The sequence below is a fragment of the Leucopleurus acutus genome, assembly GCF_964270905.1.
Source record: "Leucopleurus acutus genome assembly, chromosome: 5".
Lineage (NCBI taxonomy): Eukaryota > Metazoa > Chordata > Mammalia > Artiodactyla > Delphinidae > Leucopleurus > Leucopleurus acutus.
In genome coordinates this window covers 29280381-29300028 of record NC_139147.1, presented here as the reverse complement: position 1 = coordinate 29300028, position 19648 = coordinate 29280381, and the positions used below count along the sequence as shown (strand labels likewise).

The following is a 19648-nucleotide window of genomic DNA, read 5'->3' as shown; positions in this document are numbered from 1 at the left end:
AAAAAGAAAATCTTCAAATAATAGGGGCATCACATAAATAAAACTACTATATTTTCTTTCTTGGTTCCTGCATCTTTTCTAAAAGGAAACAAACCAAAACTTCTACAAATATGGATTTGTGGACATTTTTTTCACATTGTCTTCCACATTAGATTTCCACATTATTTCCAGTATTCACAAACTTTTTGCTCTCATCACACACTAACCTTAAGGCTAAAAACAGTCCAAGTCTGATTAGTTTTAAATGATGGTAGGAAACAATAACAAGGTTTTTACAAATGAGTACAATTTTCCTCATTCAAAACTAAATACGGGTAAAAGTCTCAGTAAAGCTGAATCAAATGCAAGCTAAATTCTCCAGGGCTTACTGAAAATAAACAATGAAACAAAAACATAAAATAAATACTGTACCTAATTACTGCTGTTTATCAATGTCTACAAAGGTCTTAAATAACAAAACAAATTTATAGTAATGACGGCTTTATTGTGACATTAACACATTTTTAAAATGTAATTAATAATTCTCTATTGTTTTCAAACCATGCAGAATCATGGAAATCCAAGCAGAGAATGACACATAGCAGATGAAGGAACTAAAATATAAATTGGTAATGAGACATTTGAATAAATCTGTAGCTATTTTAGAAAGAGAATAAATTGATCCAGTAAATATATTTTGAAAGTCTGGAGAATGCAGGTTATAGGAATAGGACACAAAATGGGATACTGAGTTTGTGAAAGTAATTTTGTTATATATGGCAGTTACTGAATATTATATATGCAGCTTATATTAATAACACTGCTATCTCCCAGCCACTGTAAGTACCTGACATCAACACTGTCCTTCAAGTATAGTTCAAATTTAAGAGTTACATGTGATAACCAAGTAAATAAATTACCAGCTCCTGCTAATACAATTTAGTAAGAACTGGGAATCCTATAATTGGCACTAGGCAACGTTTATAGAAGACAGTTTTAAGTGCACATGGATATCTACTTCCAGAATGCAGAAAATACAGTCACCTACGCTCCTATAAGAGTTTTACCTCAATTCTTTCACTTTAGAAGTATTTGTTGAAATGGGATCTCTCCAAGATCAAGGATCAATCTGGCCACATTAAATTCTAAAACAAAATGTTCTGTAAAATTTCATATATATAAATGCTACCTTTTAGGTAAATGTGTGAGATATTTTAGAGACTTGATTTAGTGGACAGAGGTGGTCTGATAAATAGGAAGAGATCAGCAGACAAGATCTCAAATGACCATCCCTGCATAATTCAGTTGAAGTTGGTCTTTTGTAAATGCTTACTGGGAATTTCTAATGCACTGACTTGGAGAGGCCAAGAGCCTCCATCAATCCCTGCTTGGATTGCCACTCCTGTCACCACTGCCAAGTCTGGGTCTACAGATGTGTTGGGATCCTTTCCAAAGAACTCTTGAATGACTTGGCGGATTCGAGGAATTCGAGTTGAGCCCCCAACCAAAACCACCTCATCAATCTCAGTTTTTTCCAGGTGGCCTTCTTCTAGCACTTGCTGAATGGGTACTAGTATTTTCTGGAAAAGATCTTCATTAAGGGTGTCAAAGAGCTTCCGTGATATTTCTGTTTCAAATAAAACCTGACTTTCTCCATTTTTCTTTTCAGGAAGGCTAGCTCCAAACATGCTGTTCACATGGGGGCTGTCTGCTGGGGAAAGTTCGTCCTTTGGCAGTTCAGTGTCACTAATCTGAGGTTCCTTCCCGTCCTTCTTCTCCACTGTTAGTAATACCGACATCTGGGCAGTCTGATGAAGAGTCAGGTTTAATTTGACCATTTCTACAGCTTGTCTTAATCTGTGGATTTCCTCTTTCCTAGAGGGTAGGAAGCCATATGTTTGATAGATCTGTTTATATAAGTACTGAAGCAATCTTTGATTGAAGTCTTGTCCTCCAAGTTTGTTGTTTCCTAAGTTAAAAATTTAAAAAGTTTATATTATATTTATGAATATATGTGTATGTGTGTACATATATACGTGTGTCTGTGTAGTATGTATGTATAAATGATATTCTGGGAATAATAAGTCCTTATTTAATGTATTAAGATTTTATTCATACAAAGACTGATTAAAAATAACTGGATTAAAATGATTTTAATTCAAATGTGTACTATTAAAATACAGTGCACATCCGGGTTTAAATGATGTAATAGGAAGTATCTCAGTGATGTCAAATACTTTTGCAGAAAGTAAGAAATTAAGAACACTGACCGGCTTTTAAGTAGCAATTTAAAAACACTAAATGTCATTATTTTCAACAGAAGGAAGTCCTTCTTTTAATTAAAAAGTACCAGTAAGCATTTTCTTTTTTAAAAAATCCTTTTGTTTAAACGATTAAGGGCTGAAAAGTAGAAAAAATAATTTAATTAGGAAAAGAATAATGCAATATAAATGCCCACCACTGAACTTGGTTCTAAATGGAGTCCAGTTAGGCCACCTGTAACTTAAGCTCCACAGGCTTAATTCCTGAAACTAAATTAACCTTAAAAAAAAATTTAGAATGCAAAATACTATTATTAGATTTCCTAAAGATATCTATTTTGTGAAACAGATTATTAAATGAAATAAACCGATCGTCCTTCATTTTAAAATAATTTCTTTCCTTCTGTTCCCTTTACCATGGAGGTGAAAACTACTGGCTCAGTTAGCTACAAATGGCAGTATATTTATTTGACTTACAGGATGTCCAGTTATTTTTTGAGACTTAACTTTTTGCTATAAATACAATAAGTGGTGGCATAAGATTACATGTACAGAAGATTACCAAAATGAACGCAAAGAATATGGAAAAATTTTTAAATGAACACTTTACACATTAGATATGTTAACGTGCCTCAATCTCTTTAACGCTCCCTCTATTTTTCTTACCAGACATCGCTCGGGTTAAAAACATTCCTCCTTGTTTATTCAGCAATGACACATCTAGAGTTCCTCCGCCCAAATCTATCACCAAGACGTGAAAGACATCAGCTTTGTGGAGACCATAGGCCATAGCTGCTGCTGTGGGTTCATTTATTACTCTTAAGATCTTCAGTCCTATAAAATTGATTGGAGGAAAGAACAATCATGAGAGGACACTATTAAGAAATTTCTTCTCATTTAATCTTACAACACATTAGTATCTTCTCTGATGTGAACTCCACTGAGTACACAGTCACAAACCCAATAAAAATAATGACATGGGATGGGTAAATATACATTCTTCTAAATGGGTGTCATTAAAATTATTCTAAAAGAAGATTATAGTATAAAGAAATAAAGGCCCAGATTCACGGAATACATCATTCTATTATTTATTAATACTTAATTTTTAAAAATCTCTCAGCCTCTTCTAATTTTCCTATTTTACTTGGGAATATATGAGCAAATAAACTTTAGTCATTATGCACTGTAACAAACTGCTATAGAAATGAGGTAAGCTTAGTGTGCTCTTCTTTTAAAAATGACTTTTTGATAAAAAGAACACATGAATAAACAGAGAAGAAATGATAATAAAATGAAAAATCCAGATGATAGGCTCCAATAGCTACAATGACACTTTTAAAAAGTACTTAAGATGCAAGACCCTTGAATGCAAATCTGAAATATACAGCAAAATCTGACTTCAAGGTAAAGTTAAACAGTAAATGTGCAAGCAAAAGATCAGATTTCCTTGAGCAAAACTCCTGCTTTAAGCTAACTGCCACACATAACGAGCGGCTGTGAAAGTCGTATGGCTTTATGTATCACGAGCCATAGAAACTAGTCAAACTCTGAAGAATTTATTCAAAGACCATAATACCTTCCCCTTAGCTCTCTGACTTCATCACTCACTCTGCTCTGGCCACACTGACCAACTTCCTATCTTCTTATGTACCAGCAAATTCTCATTTTATGGCTGCTACACTGGCACTCTCTCTCCTACAACACAGTTCCTCCATATATCTGCTTGGTTCACAACCTTGCTTCCTTCAAATCTGCTTAAATGTCACTTTCTCAATGAGGTCTACCTGACCGCTCTCTTTAAAACCTGCAAATCCCCCTATTCTCTGATCACCCACCCTCTCCCCTTATCCTGTCTTTTTTTCTACGGCAAGTTACTTTCTGACATACATTGTATCAAGGCTCTCAACCAGAGGTCATTTTGTTCCTCTGGGGACAATTGGCATTATCTGGAGACATAAAATTATCACTACTTGGTGGGGAGAGTGCCACTACCTTCGAGTGTGTACAGGCTAGGGGTGCTTCAAAATGCCCTATAATACACAGGACAGTTCCCCACAGCAAAGAATAATCCAGCCCCAAATGTTAATAATGCTAAGTAAGAAATGCCATAATATACTTATCTTCAAGGCTGATTTTCTGTTCCCTCCAAAAGAATACAAGCTCCATGAGAAAACGGATTTATCTGTTTTGTTTACCTAGGCACTTAATACTTGCTGAATGATGTTGAATGAATTTTCTCCCACCTCAGAGTTTTTAAAAACATTATATTATATTCATCTTAACATTAAAAGAATTTTAGAAGAAAAAATTCCTCATTGCTAACGTGTGTCCATGTTCTTTCTTAGCCTTTCTCATACGCCTGATAGGCTGCTGTCATAATATACACATTTTACATTGTACAATGGGGCTTTCTAAATTGTTTGTAAACCTATATAAACATCCATCTGATTTATCACCATATAGTTTGTCTAGGTGCCTAGTTACGTGGTTTGCAAATGATACACATTACTACAGATTTTCAGCCTAACAAAATTTTGAGCAAAATGTAACTCAGGCAAGCGATATTACCTGCAAGGTTAGCAGCTTGAATTGTCGAATTTCTCTGTTTTAGATCAAATTCTGCTGGTACAGAAATAACAGCATTGGCAACTGGCATTCCAAGATATTCCTCTGCCATTTCCTTTAATTTCAACAACAGTCTAGAGCCAACATATTCTGGGGAAACGGTGATCGTCTCATTACTTGTCACAGAAAACTCAACCATTCCATTTTTGTTTAAAACCTGTGAATAAGATTTGCAAAGATAAAAAAATATATATATAAAACTGTGTGTGTATATATCTACATATACATACATACACATACACTAACACACATACATATGGAATGTATTCAATCAAAACTTACCTTTAAAGGGTCATAAAATTCATTTGTTATCTAGCAAGTGCATTTACTAAGATTAGAAGTTATTAAAAGTCATACTTTAAAAGCTATAAAATGAATCCACTCCACAGTTCTCAATAAGAGCAGAAAAATAAAATTCATTACTAAGCATATAATTGAAACAGAAGATTCTCCATATATATCTGTTAAATGAAAGAAAAGATGAATGATAAAATAGAAGGAATAACAGTGGCTAAGTCATGTTTGTGACTCAAGATCTTCTTTTTTAAAAAATTAATTTATTTCCAAAAGTAATAGATAATTGAAAGAATGTTCTGGTACATATTAACAAGAATAATTTTAGTACTTCGATATGTTCTTATCTAAGAATCAATATCACTCACATTCTTGTTTCCATGGAAACATGTATTAGCATCTTTTTCCTGCTAATGTAGTTGTACATTTGTACATTTAAAAAATTAGACTAATTCTAAAACATACTAGTTTCACCAATAGTTTGTATTAACATCAATAGTAAAAGAGAATTAGTCTGTTCTAAGAAATTATAAGTTTACCCCAATCATTCAAGACTACATAATTAGTTTTCAATTAAGAAAATCTGACCTTCCAAAAAGTATTTTACCTGCCTGGGGAAAACAAAAACAAGCTATGAACACTTAAAATAAGGTCCTTAAAATAAGACCCAAATATACCAGTACCTTCAGAGTGATCATGAAACAGAAACAACAAAAAAATATGATCACTTAGAAACTTAAAACAAACAAAAAAACATTTAAAATAACTCTTGGATCAATAAGTAATGTACCCAAAGCTGTAATTTAGAGGAAACTGTATAGCTTTATATGATTTTATCATTACATAAGAAAAATTACAAATTAGTAAAGGGTCTTAAGAAAGAAGCTAAAAGAGAACAAAGAAGTAAACCTAAGAAATGCCTGGAGAGATTGTTTTTTTGCTCCTTTGAAAATGAATAAAAATTTGAGAATTTTTATGATGCGTTAATCAATAAGCAGCACTGAAACCACTATTTTAAAATCTATTTATTTAGAATCTCCTTCATAATTAACCAAAAGGGTGGGGGGAACCCTACATGGAATAAACATTTAAATGTTTAAAAGAAAAAAAACCCCAGCAAAACCTAAACCTACAAATACTTATATAAAAGCATTAGAAAAAAAGTACAAGTGGATAGGATGGGAAAGGCCACTGTAAGCATGGTAAGGGTCCAAAAACATTTTTAAAAAATTATTAAGAGATGATTTTACCACATAAAAATTTAACAGTCTTGACAGTTCAAAAATAAAATTATACGTCAGTTTTATTTAAAAAAAGGTAAAAATACTGAAAACACATCACAAAGGTATTTTATAGTCATTAAGGGAACGATAAACACCCCAAAAGAAAACAGGACAAAGGTTAAGAAGTGGATCACTAAAGAAAATGAAAATGCCAATAAACACATTTTTAAAAGTCTGACCTCAACAGAAATCACAGGAATGTAAATTAATACAAGATACCATTTTTTATTTATCTATTGGCAAAGATTGAAAAACAATAACTAGTGAAGATATAGGCAGTCTAAAAAATAGGTAAGGGCACATAAACTTTTCGGTGCACAATTTGGCAATACAAATCAAAACACTTAAAAACATGCAGTCATTTGGCCTATCAATTCCAGTTCTCGAATTCAAATTTAGGAAATTATCAGAGAAGTGTAAAAACATACATGTACAAGGATATTCACTGAAGCTCCAATAATAGTGGAAAACCAGGGAAAAAATAAAACTTACACTGACAGAGACTGGACAATTAATTGGCGGAACAGTTGTTTCACAAAACCATGAAAGATAATGATGTGAGCCTACTGACTAACTGTCCATGATATATTGATGAGTTTCAAACAAGTCATTACACAGCATGCCTAGTATGATCTCTTTTTATGTATATAAATATGTATACACACAAACACAGGAAGAATATCTATTTATCCATCCACCCATCTATAGGTACGTGGGGCTTCATTAGCCTCCGGCTACAATGAAAGAGCTGTGCAGACATTCTGAGGATAGCAGAGTGAGGAGATGGTAATGTCCTAAGTCCTCAGTAATACTGCGGGACCACTGAATTAGCTAACCCTGGAGCTGCTGTGGGATTGTTTGTTATATGAGATAATATAACTTCCAGGCAAACTGAGTCTGTTGAAATAGAATGTTTTGTAACTTGAAGCCAAAGCATTAATTGAAACAGTATTCTGAACTAAAGTTAAAATAGATTTTGGCTTCACTTACCTTAAATGGGTATCTGCCAATTTCAGCTTCTAGCTCTTCTGGGGTAAAAATCTTGCCTATGAATCTTTTAGCGTCATATATTGTGTTCTGAGGATTTGAGTCCGCCAGCTCTAAGCTTTCATACCCCACATAAACATCGTCGTCAGTAAAGGACACCATGCTGGGTAGGCTGACGTGCCCATTTTCATCTGGAATGACCTTTACTTTTCCTGTTCCAGGAAAAAACACCCCAACTGAACAGTAGGTAGTGCCAAGGTCAATTCCAATCACCTTAGGAGTAGGCAGTGGTAAATACTGTTGCGCGAAATAGCCAGCCAACAGGAGAGTCAGAACAGCTGATCCTGAAATACAGGCAAATTACAAGTTGCGTCTTATCAAACTAGTACAATGTGCAAAATTACAACAGTAAAATCCCTTTACTATCACGCTTCCATACTAGACTAAAAATACTGTCCAAATATTTTCTTTTATAGTACTCACGATAACATTTCTCAAACGTCAAGTTTTTCATAATGCAAACTGACTATAATACAATTAAAATGAAGTAACAACAAAAACAAACAAACAAAAAACCCCCTGTATGTTTGTGTGCTTCACTTATGGGTGAGTAAAGGAATAAAAAATAAAAACATTTCGATAATAATTGTGCTAATGCTGACAGAAGAAGTCATTCATCTGGAGCAAAAGCTAGAATATAATCCAATTCTTGATCAAATGATATTTAGATTTTATAGTTTTATAATTAGCTTTAGATATCATTATTAAAAAGAAACTAGCATTAAAATTTCCACAGCAAAAGCTCTGTTATTGTAAGCGTGAACTCTTTATATCCCCTCTCTTTTTTCCTTTCAAAAGGATGAAATGGATAAACTGGATTAAAATAATTTTGGAAATTGCTTAGATATTTTTAAACGGTCACTTCATAACAGAACATAGTTAACTTTTTCTGTATTAAATACGAGTTGAGGACATCTTGCAGAGGTGATATTTCGGAGAAGAATTAAAAGTGTGTAACCCTGATGATAACATAAATGGAAGCTCTTAGAAGTCAGGTTTTAGTCACGCTGTATCCCCTGCACCAATGGTTCCCAGCCAGTAGAAGACTGTTCAATAAATATTCATTGCTGAAAAAGCCAAATACGAACAAACGCCACGCAGACTGTAAACATAAGTGATGGAGAAAGAAGTCAATTCGTATTTACAGCTAACCTGTTATTTGGTTTCAGGAGGCTGTGCTATACACCTGTGTCCATCCACGTTACATACAACTCAAAACACCAATTTGTAGGAGTCGGCTTTACTAATTATTAGGTCATCCTCATCAACACATAATGAAATGACATCAGGTGCCAACCCCACCTTCCTCTTGCCCCTACGTACACATTTTCGGAAGCATTTCATCACCTTCTCCTCCGGAGAGGGTAATTCCTACCCGGATTGGTGGAAAGAACACTGGACTATACATCAAAGAGGTATCTGGCTCTCTCAAAATCCAGCATCCCATGAGTCTACAGCTGGGGATGCTGCTGCTGTTCCTCTCCCTTCCTCCACAAAGGGGTCTAGGGATCTAGGAGATGCACATTCTGGCAGCCTCTCAAAGGCCCCAATTCAACCAACGATTCAAAAATCGACGTTGCGTAGGAAAGAACCCTTCCCGAGGCCCAACGTCCCTGGGATGTATGCAGAGGTCGCCGCCGGCCTTACCCGGGCCTACTGCGGCTCGGTCCTTCCTAGAGGCGACCCCCAACCCGGCGTCGCGAACAGCCCCAAACCGCCTCTGAGTCACCTTTCTGGCGCCCTACCCGCTGCGCCAGCGGGATCCAGCAGATGCAACAACGACCCCAACACCCCGGCCTCCCTCAACCGCTCAGGTGCCCGCAACAGCGCAAAGGACCCTCCTGATCACTGACCTAAGATCGTCATCTCTCCGGCCATCACAGTCCCGCCGAAGAGGCTTAGGATGACTGTACCGGACGTGAGGCACCGCCCCCACGCCGCCCGGCAGCCCCGCGCTCCTCTGGGAAATGTAGTCCTGTTGTTCTGACGCGGCCCGAGAAGCTACATCTCGAACCAGAGAAAGGACTTCCTTTACCGTGAGGACGCGGGTATGAGGGCCCCCATTCAACCGCTGCCAGGGGCGCCCGAGCCGCCCTCTCACGCAACGGACTACAGAGCCAATTAGGCTGGGGTGGAGGAGCGCTAACAAGAGGGACTGGAGTTTCTAACCAAACCTGTAGCGCCTGGAGCCAACTTGAGGTAAAAACAGTGTTTTTAGCACCGCCTCGCCGCTTTGCCTTCTGGGAAGTGTAGTTACGGCCTGACCCATTCGCCTGAGGGACAGTGAGCACCATTAGGTTATTGCGTTTTAGGGTGATGTCCCTAACCAGGCCCAGGATCCAGCGTTTGTTATTTCGTTCTTTCTACCTTTTAAAGCGTTCTCGTTTGCCTGCGATCTGGATTCCAGATTGCGGGGGAGGGGGGGGGGTTGTCCCAAACATTCCCCCCGCCCCCGCCCCTCGCTCCAGCATCCCTAGAAGAGCCCCTGCCACAGTGCGGGCGTAGAGGGAGGCAGGGGCTGGCGACCCTGGAACTTGGATACGATCCTCACTCCTGTGCTTTCGTTTTGGAAAAAAGGAATTCGAGGAATCCTCAGTTAATGCGATTTATCCAAAGGAGCAGGGACACATTTTCCTCTATTGCTAACACTGAAGAGGGCCGTTGAAAAGAAAAACGTAAACGAAATACCTTAAGTTTCTCTTGAATTAAGTTATAAGTGGCAGGAATTGTTTTCATGCACAAATCACTTAACATGCAATGGCCATTTAGGACACTTGTGAACTGTTTTTCTGGTTCTAGTCTTAAATAGACCCGAGTTTTCTCGCTTCTTGGTCCCTAGTGTACTTTATGTGTGCTCTCCACTTTCGTGTATATTTTAAATGTGTCATAATGTAAAGAATAAAAAGCATGTGTGCCTATAGTGAGTAGTGTTCACTACCATTTCCTTATGAAGAATGCATAATTCAAACACTCAGTTCCTGAATATTACTGGGTATAATGATCATGTTAACATTTATTGAGCGCAGTGTTAGCCACTAGTAACAACCAGAAGGAGAGACAGAAGATAAACACATAAATGTAATTTATTATGGTGTGTAACATAATTGCAGTATGGCCATAGGGCAGAAACAGGATTGAATAAAGGCTGTATAATTTTACCTTGAAGAGACGACTTGGTGGAAGATAATACGTCTAAGCAGTACTTTGAAGAGTAAAAGGGAGCCACGAGATGGGTTGATGGGATAATAAGAAGCAGTTGGCTGGAGGTGTTCTAGGAAGAGGGAACTGAATTACCGAGAGTGTGGAAGCAGAAGGCAATCTCATAGAAGGCTGCTGGATCGTAAAGCGTGAGGTGGAAGTTTCAGAGATAGAACTAGAGGTGTAAACCAAATCAGGAGGATTAGTCATTTGTGGCAGGCACTGGTCATTGCCATTCTCCTTGCCACCCACCCCTTCCTCCTTGCTAATAGGAACAAAAATTACTGGTAAGACTATCCCAGTTGTTTCTCAGGGGTATAGTAATGTTATTAAGAACAGAAAACACCGGAGTTGGGAAATAAGGATGAGGGCAGGGATATGGAAAGAAATGTGGATATACTGATTTCTTCATTTTTCCTAGCAGGGAGTTAATAGGTATTATGTAGAATGGCGAATTTCAGAAATCGAAACATAAGTAGATCATTTAAGTTTATGAAAGCAACTTCCTGAAGGACCAAAAACTGATAAAACTTATAGAAAAAGGAATAGGTTATTAAGAATAAGTGGGATAAAATTAAAATGTACATTTTTTCAGTTTTTCACGGAGGAATGTCAGTATATATAATTTAAAGTTAAACTTTTAAAATCTATATAGCAAAATATATCAACAAAGGAAGAAGTAAAACCAAAAAATATATCAGATGACAGATTTAAGATCAATTTTTATTATATTTATAAATATAAATGGGCTAGACTAAAAACTGGCACATTGTAAGATTTTCTTTTTTTTTTATGCAGTTGTAGCTATTTATGAGAGAATTTTTGAGTGGATAACTAAATGAAGTTCATAGCTTGAAAATATCCTAGAGGGCAAGGTGGACCTACCCCTTATTTACAGAGAGAAAAATAAAAGGCCAAGAGAAGTCAAGAAAATTATGCTCTCAATTAGCATTCATTCTCTTAATAAATTAAACCTTACCTTCAATTTAGTGATTAGAGGTAGGTAATCTTTAAAAATAGTAGGCAGAGTGAAAATTGTCTAATTATATATCCCAGTAATTCACATTATTATTTCAGAAATGTGCTCCATTAGGAAACTCATTGCCAAATAATTAAAATCTTACAACATATCAATGTAATTCAGAGGACAAATTGCCCTTGTTGTTGTTTAAGAAAAATTCATTCAATGGAAAATTGATCCAGTTCTCTGCACATTCATTAAAAGAGTAAGCGTATTGAAATTACAACTTACTGTGCATTACATTTTTAGACTGTATGAAACACTATAATATTTGAGCATAAAAAATTATTCCTTTGTTAAAATTATGCCATAACAGGACAAATCTCATTTAATGACCCGGAATATGTGTACTTTTTTTTCTTTTACTAGAGTGTTATGGCTTCATATATTTCTATCTTCTGGGGACTGAACATTTATTACATGAAGATTTTTCATGTAGAGGTATAGTAAGTAATAAATTTGGTTTGTAACTAAAAAGCTGATGCCAGTGTTGTTTTTTCAAAGAATCTATTACACTTCAGAATCTTTGATAAATGTATTTGCTATTTAGTTTGAAAATATCTTTTATTTTGGATATTGCCTATACGTTTCCAATGAATTTAAATGGAAATATATATTACATATGTCCCCAATAAGTAACATATTGTCTTTTAAAAATATATTTCTGATCAAAGCAAAACATAATAAAAACTTAAAGGCATAAGAAGGCATTAATACTTCTTACATGATCAACAAGATATATCCCAAACAATAAACCAGACAAAACTTAGAATTATTACCAGTAAAACTGAGAATGAAATAAGTATACCCGTTTACAACTATTATAGAGCATTGCTCTGGAGTTAACAGCCAGTGCAAGAGAATAAAATGGAAGTATAAATTTGGAGAAAGAATAAAGAAGAAAATGTATGATTCTTTTCTAATTATGTAATTATTGTCTTAATTCAGACAACTGTAACAAAATGCCACAGACTGGGTAGCTCATAAACAACAGAAATTTACTTCTCACAGTTCTGGAGACTGTGAAGTCCAAGATCAAGGCACTGGCAGATTTGATGTCCGGGAAGAACCTGCTTTCTGGTTCATAGAAAGCTGTCTTGTCTTTGTGTCTTCACAGAGTGGAAGGGACAAGGGAACTCTCTGGAGTCTCTTTGATAAGGGTACTAACCCCATTCAGGAGTGTTCCACCCTCAAGATCCAGTCACCTCCTAAGGTCCCACCTTATAACACCATCACACTGGGGATTAAGTTTTAATATATGTATGGTAGGGGCACAAACACAAACATTCAGTCTATAGCAATTATACAATACATGGCAAATACATGGCAAAATTAGCACACCAAAAATATCTGAGAAACAATAAGAATTGAATAAGGGGCTCCTTTAATAATATTGTGCACAAATAATTTTCCTATATGCAAACAATAACCAGTTAGAAAAATATGGCAGGAAAGATCCTGTTTAATGTAGAAACAAAAAGGTAAAACCCATAGAATTAAATTTAAAAATAAAAGGAGAAACTTTCAAACTCCCCTAAGACTAGAACAATATATTTAAGTAAATGAAAGATAAAACCTTCTTGGATAGGAAAACTCAATAAATTTATTATAGAAAATTTTAAACATACGTAAAATAAATTAATTACATGTACTTTATCCAGATTCAATAATTATCAACTAGTGACTAATCATGTTTCGTATCTATTTCCACCCATTCCCCATTCCATATTAGTTTGAAACTAGTAGAAAATAGATATATTTTTTATCTTTAAATATTTCAATAAATATATTTAAAAATTAATAATTTGCAAATATACATTGTCAAACCCAAATATTAAAAATAATTCTCTACTATTAAGAATCTAGTTAGTACTCAAATTTCCAATTGCTTCATAAATATTATATCGTTTTCCAGTTTGGTCCATTGACTTAGAATTCAGATAAAGTCTACAACTTGCAGTTTTAAAAAAAATTGTCCTCCAAGGTTTTGTATAGTCTGAATTTTGCTGATTACATCTCTATGGTATAAACAAGTTTGTTCCTTTTGTGTATCTAGTAAAGATTGTTAGTTGGATATGGTGGTTTGATCGAATTTAGGCTCTTTTTTGTTTTGTTCTTGCAAGACTATTTTGTCTTTGGTCATGTGTTTTTCTATTGGAAGGCAAATAATACTTGGTTGTCTCCCTTTTAGTTGATGATTAATGCCCAAGCTCATTAATTTATTAAGCATTGCAAAACAATGATATTCTATTTTTCCTTCTTTGTTAGGTGGAATATATTTATAAGCAAGAACTTCTCTCATTTACTATTTGATTACCTAGTGTCATAGTTTATGTAAAAAGGCAAGATTAATGCTTGATTTGTTCTCTTTACTTTCTACTTTTAAAAATAATCAGTTAGCTTACTTGCATCCTCCAGTGGTGACCAGTTAATTTGTTGTTATTGTTATTGTTGTTGTGTGGTGGTATATGTTCCAATCTATTTTAATTATTATCCTTTTAATACTTAGATTTTCTTAACTTTGGCCAGTGGCAGCCTCTTCAAAATTCACTGTTGAGTGCTTTTACCACAACCCTAGTAGGCTTTACTTATTTCCTTGCTACTTGCTCTGTAAAGATGCCTCAGGATCCCCTTATTCTTTTTTTTGCCTCATATTTATTATTAGCCATACCTCCAAGGATCCCTGCTTGGATTTGGTATTTAGAGATTATAATTTGTGAGATAGGGAGTTACTATTTTAAAGATGCAGTTCTCCTTATATTTTTAATTTCAATGAAATATCAAATACAATGCCAGAAGGATATTTTATAACTTGACAAAATGACAATAAAACTCATTTGGAATATTTAGGAATAAGAATTTAATGAGAAAGCCCTTTCACATGTTAAAATAAATGACAAAGCTACAAAAATCAAAACAACTTTATACTATAGAGGAAATAGAAAATAGACCAAAGAAGAAAGTGGCATTTCCTTTAAAATGAGGAGAAAGGGAGAGATGGGTTATCCAATAAGTTTTATTGGAACAATTGGTTATGTCGTTAACCATAGAGATATTTTACTTTAACATCAAAATAAATTCCAGATGGATGAAAGATTTAATTCAAAAATTATAGGTGGTTTTATTCATTAACTTGGGATTTGAAGAGATATTTCAAATTAAAACTTAAAACCCAGAAATTGTGAAGCAAAACTATACAAAAAAAGAGAAATTTCATTATATAGAATTTTAAATTATTCATATATATGAAGTCAAAAGACAAATGACAAGCTGAGGAAATATTAAACATACATGAGATACAAGAGAGATTAACTTCCTTACTTTACAGAGAGCTCCTCTAAATATAAATATTTACAACCTAATTAAAATATCATAAAAGTTATTAATAACCGATTAATAGAAAGAAAATAAAAATGCAAGTGCAGAGTCCACACCAGAGAATCAGTGTCTCCTTAAATTTTGCACTCTGGTTATGGCCCTGTGACAAAGTAGACTCTGAAGCAAGAAATATTATTAGATGTAAAAAGGAATATTTCATGATAATAAAGGATAACAACAATCTTAAATTTGCATATGCCTAAAAAACGAGCTTTGAAATATATAAAGCTAAAATTGACATAGCTTTAAAAACACATACAGGAAAAACAGTAAAACCCAGAACCATAGATGGACATTTTAGCATACCACTCTCAGTAACAGAACATGACATTATCATCATATGACATTTCTCTGTGTGTCTCAGTGTATCTTTAGTTGGCCATTTTCTTATAAGGACATCAGTAATATTGGATTGAGAAACCACTCTACTCCATTGTGACCTCATTTTACCTAATTACATGCGCAACAATCCTAACTTTCAAATAAGGTCACACTCTGAGGTACTGAAGGTTAGGACTTCAGCATATCTTTTTTTGGGAGGGGGACACAATTCAACTTATAACAGACAGCAAAAAGTCATGTTACCCTTTTGATTTACATTTATTTAAATGTGATTAGAGTTTCTTTCCATTTACCACTCCTATCCTTGAACTATTGCTATGTTATATTTTGTACATAGAGTATGTTATTAACCCCACAAGGCATACTTATTATTACTTTTAAATCATAAATATGCATTTGATTTAACTTTAACTTTTATAGTGTTCATTTCTTTCATCTTTGACTATTTTCTTTCAACTTGGAAATATTCCTTTCATGGGCTTCCCTGGTGGCGCAGTGGTTGAGAGTCCGCCTGCCGATGCAGGGGACACGGGTTCGTGCCCCGGTCCGGGAGGATCCCACATGCCGTGGAGCGGCTGGGCCTGTGGGCCATGGCCGCTGGGCCCGCGTGTCCGGAGCCTGTGCTCCACAATGGGAGAGGCCACAACGGTGAGAGGCCTGTGTACCACAAAAAAAAAAAAAAAGAAAAGAAAATATTCCTTTCATGTTTCTTATAGTGCTGGTTCACTGGTAACACATTCTTTCAGGTTTTTTAAGGAGGGGCTGAAAACATCATTAATTCACCTTCATTTTTGAAGAATATTTTCATTGGATATAGGATTTAGTTGGCAGTTTTAATTTTTTCTTTCAATGCTTTAAAGATGTCATTCCATTACTTTTGTCTTTTATTATTTATTTTGGAAAGTCAGTCATAAATCTCATTCTTACTTTTGGAAGGTGATGTGTCTTTTTTTCTCTGCCTGATTAAAAATGTTCTTTTTCTCTATAATTTGAGCATTTTAACTGTGTTTTTTGATATACAGTTTCTTTGTATTTATCCTTCTTGGGGTTGGCAGAGATTCTTGGATCTCTGGTTGATGCCTGCCATCAGGTTTGGAAAAATTAGCAACCATATCTTTTCAAATATTGTCTTCATCCCTTTTCTCTTCTTCTGAGATTCCAATTACACATATATTCATGTCCTGCATTATTTATTGTCCTATAGTCTAATATGCAGTTCCATTTTTTCCAGGTTGTTTCTCTGTGTACTTCTGTTTGAATATTCTATTTTTATGCTCACTAATAATGTCTTTATTGTGTCAGTCTGCTATTTACTGTGTCTAGTCTGCTGTTAAACACATTCCATGAGTCCTTAAACTCATATATGTATTTTTTTCAGTTTTAGAATGTCTCATTTAATTTTTATGTTGATTCTAATTATATACTGAAAATCTTTTATTCTTTCCAATTTACTTTATTTACAATTATTCTTGTTATTTATTTTAAAGGTCTCATCTGTTTATTCCAATGACATGATGGAGGGTGGAGAATCTCCTTATATCATCTTGTTTCTTTTTCTTTTCAGTTACATTCTCCTGCTTCTTCAGATATCTCATATTTATTTTAGCATGCCAAAAACCATAGAGAGAGAGGTTGATCTTATTTTCCCTCAGTCAGTATTTGCTCTTCTCTGTTACACGCATAGACTGAGGGCAAATTACTTCCGTTCAATTGGAAATTTAGCATGATGGGTGCTGAATTGTAGGTTAAGATAAATTTAGTACTTCTTGGGTTTCATATATTTCAAGTAGAGACATTTCTTTTGTTTTCACAGGCCCCTCCCTGTAGAAGGGCTTTGTCTCCTAAGCATTGCAAGAAAGCAAGAGTTTTTTGCACCACCCCAACACTCATATTCCATTTCCAGTGACTACCCAAAGCTCTGCTAGTTTCTCTTTCTCCTAGTAGAGTTCCTCTACGTAAGTCTTAACTAGATCTTCAAATCACAGATTTGACAAATGCTCCTAATGAAGCTAATCACTGCTAATCTCATCTTGCCTAAGAAGAGATATTCCATCTCTGGAGATAGTTTGTCCATTCCTTTTTGCTTCCTCACTGCTCTGGTGTCTTTATAAATCTGACTTATGGATGCATGCATTTTTCCCTTGTTTGTTAGCATGGTGGGGGGGGGGTTATAGCTTGCACCTATATTCTGCATTCTACTCAGTGGTTTAAATAGATATTTTAGCTTTTTTGTTAAGTCTAATTGATTAGTCATGGCTGGTATGAATACTGTGATGAAAAGGATTTTGACATCACATTCAGACTCTTCGGGAATGAGGGCCATAATTAATTAACAATTTCTACCATGGGTTTGGATATGGGAGTGTGGCACATATGCTAGTCCTGTGTCTAACTGCACTATTACTGTGTGCTACAAACTTTGGCGGGTGGTGGATGTGCCCAAGACAAAGAAAGATAAAGACGGAAAGAGGCATGTACATTATAGACTATGAATGGAGCCTCCATGGGAGAAGGGGCTTTGTTGTCTTGTTCTCCATTGTATTCCCAGTTTCTGAAACAGTGAGTGCTAAATACATTGGGGCTGCTTAAAATATATTAAGTGAGTGAATAAGTAAGAGAAGTAAATATGGAATGGATATAATTGGATGTAGGTGAGATCCTTTCCTGAATTTTGGGGACCCAGCTGCTTGCAGACTATTATCATGTCTGGCTCATCTTAGTATTTCCACAGCATGCCATACATGGTGATTAGATGCTTTTGAATGAGTGATTGAATGTGTATTGGAGCAGGTTATCATATATATTTTTAGTGTTGCTAAAATAATTGGATTTATCTATTCATTACATGAACTTTTACTGATTGCCTATCTGTTGTCAAATTCTACATATACTGAGGACAGCTTTTACTTAAAGTAATAACAATATGAAAATTTATACAAACAATAAGATAATATCTTAAATTTCTTTTTCACTAAATGCTACATAAACAGTATATTCAACAACCTGTTAAAATAATTTTAGTCTTTTATCTTGTTTAATGAGCATTAAAGCTAGTCGTTCAAAGATTATACTACCTTGAACTTGAAGATCAAAACAAATGACTCTACTCATGAGAGATAAATCACTTCTTTCTGAAAAGCCATTTATTAATGATGAATTTGTATATAAATATGTATTATTTAAGTTCTCTTTAAGTTATAACAGTCTATGATTTGCTAAACAATTTATTTAAATGATGAATAAAATGAAATAATAATATTTATCATTTATTTAATTCTATAATAACTGCTTTATATGTATTATAAGCTGTATTTCTAAAAATGGATTTTGGGATAGGTTAATAATTTTTTACAGACAGGTAGCTAAGATTTAGAGAGTTAGCTAAGGCAGAATTTGAAACCAGGTCTGTCTTATTAAAAGCAAACAAAGAAACTATCTTCTTGTCTTAGTCAGCTTGGGCTGCCATTACAGAATAGACTGGGTGGCTTAAACAACAGAAATTTATTTTCCCATAGTGGTTCTGGAGGCTGTAATATCCATGATCAAGATGCCAGCCAATTCAGTTCATGATGAGAGTTCTCTTCCTGGCTTGCAGATGGTTGCCTTCTCACTGTATCCTCACATGGTTGAGAGAGAGAGAGAGAGGGAGAGAGAGGGAGAAAGATCTCTTTTCTTCCCTTTAAGACCACAGTCCTTTCAGATTAGGGCCCCATCCTTCTAACCTCGTTTAATCTTACTTCCTAAGTACCCTATCTCTAGATACAGTCACATTGGGGGTTAGGGCTTCAACATAAGATTTTAATGGGAGTTCTTCAACACTATAATAGGCAATTTTGTAATTAGTACTATTTACAATTTTTAAATAAGGATGAAATGATTTAATATCTTGAGCTTTTTTCAGTTATTTTATTCGTCTTCTGGGTGTAATTTGCTTTGTGACCTACAATTAATAACTCCATGAATAACTCTCTGGCAAATAGTAATATTTGTTGAATGAATGAATGAATTCTATCTCCTAAGAACAAGTTTATGGTCATACAGATTTGTGTTCTTGTATGATTTTCAATTTTTTCTCTCCAAAGTATAAGTTATACATTATTTTTAATGCAAATGACACTGTAATTATTCTTCCTAGTAGCTCTAGAATTCAGGGAATGGTTATAAACCTAAACTATCTTTGGTTTCCTAAATTTAATTATGCCTTATGATAAGGCACT

General features: G+C 34.8%; 1 protein-coding gene across 1 annotated transcript; it reads right to left on the bottom strand.

The window, feature by feature from the left end:
• Nucleotides 1-848: 848 nt before the first annotated feature.
• Nucleotides 849-9404, bottom strand: HSPA13 (heat shock protein family A (Hsp70) member 13). Its single transcript, XM_082839691.1, has 5 exons — nt 9346-9404; nt 7436-7776; nt 4812-5025; nt 2907-3074; nt 849-1948 (listed from the first exon to the last, which is right to left on the bottom strand). The coding sequence occupies exons 1-5, from the start codon at nt 9368-9370 to the stop codon at nt 1281-1283; spliced, it is 1416 nt and encodes a 471-aa protein (XP_082695817.1). The 5' UTR covers nt 9371-9404; the 3' UTR covers nt 849-1280.
• Between the last annotated feature and the right edge of the window lie 10244 nt (nt 9405-19648).

Bases quoted from the DNA above. Each gene is read 5' to 3' on its own strand.
- HSPA13 (XM_082839691.1), bottom strand. From the start codon at position 9,370: ATGGCCGGAGAGATGACGATCTTAG. The intron at 7,777-9,345 runs GTCAGTGATCAG...CCTGTATTTCAG, and splicing joins CGGAGAGATGACGATCTTAG to GATCAGCTGTTCTGACTCTC. The intron at 5,026-7,435 runs GTAAGTGAAGCC...TCTTATTCACAG, and splicing joins TTGGCAGATACCCATTTAAG to GTTTTAAACAAAAATGGAAT.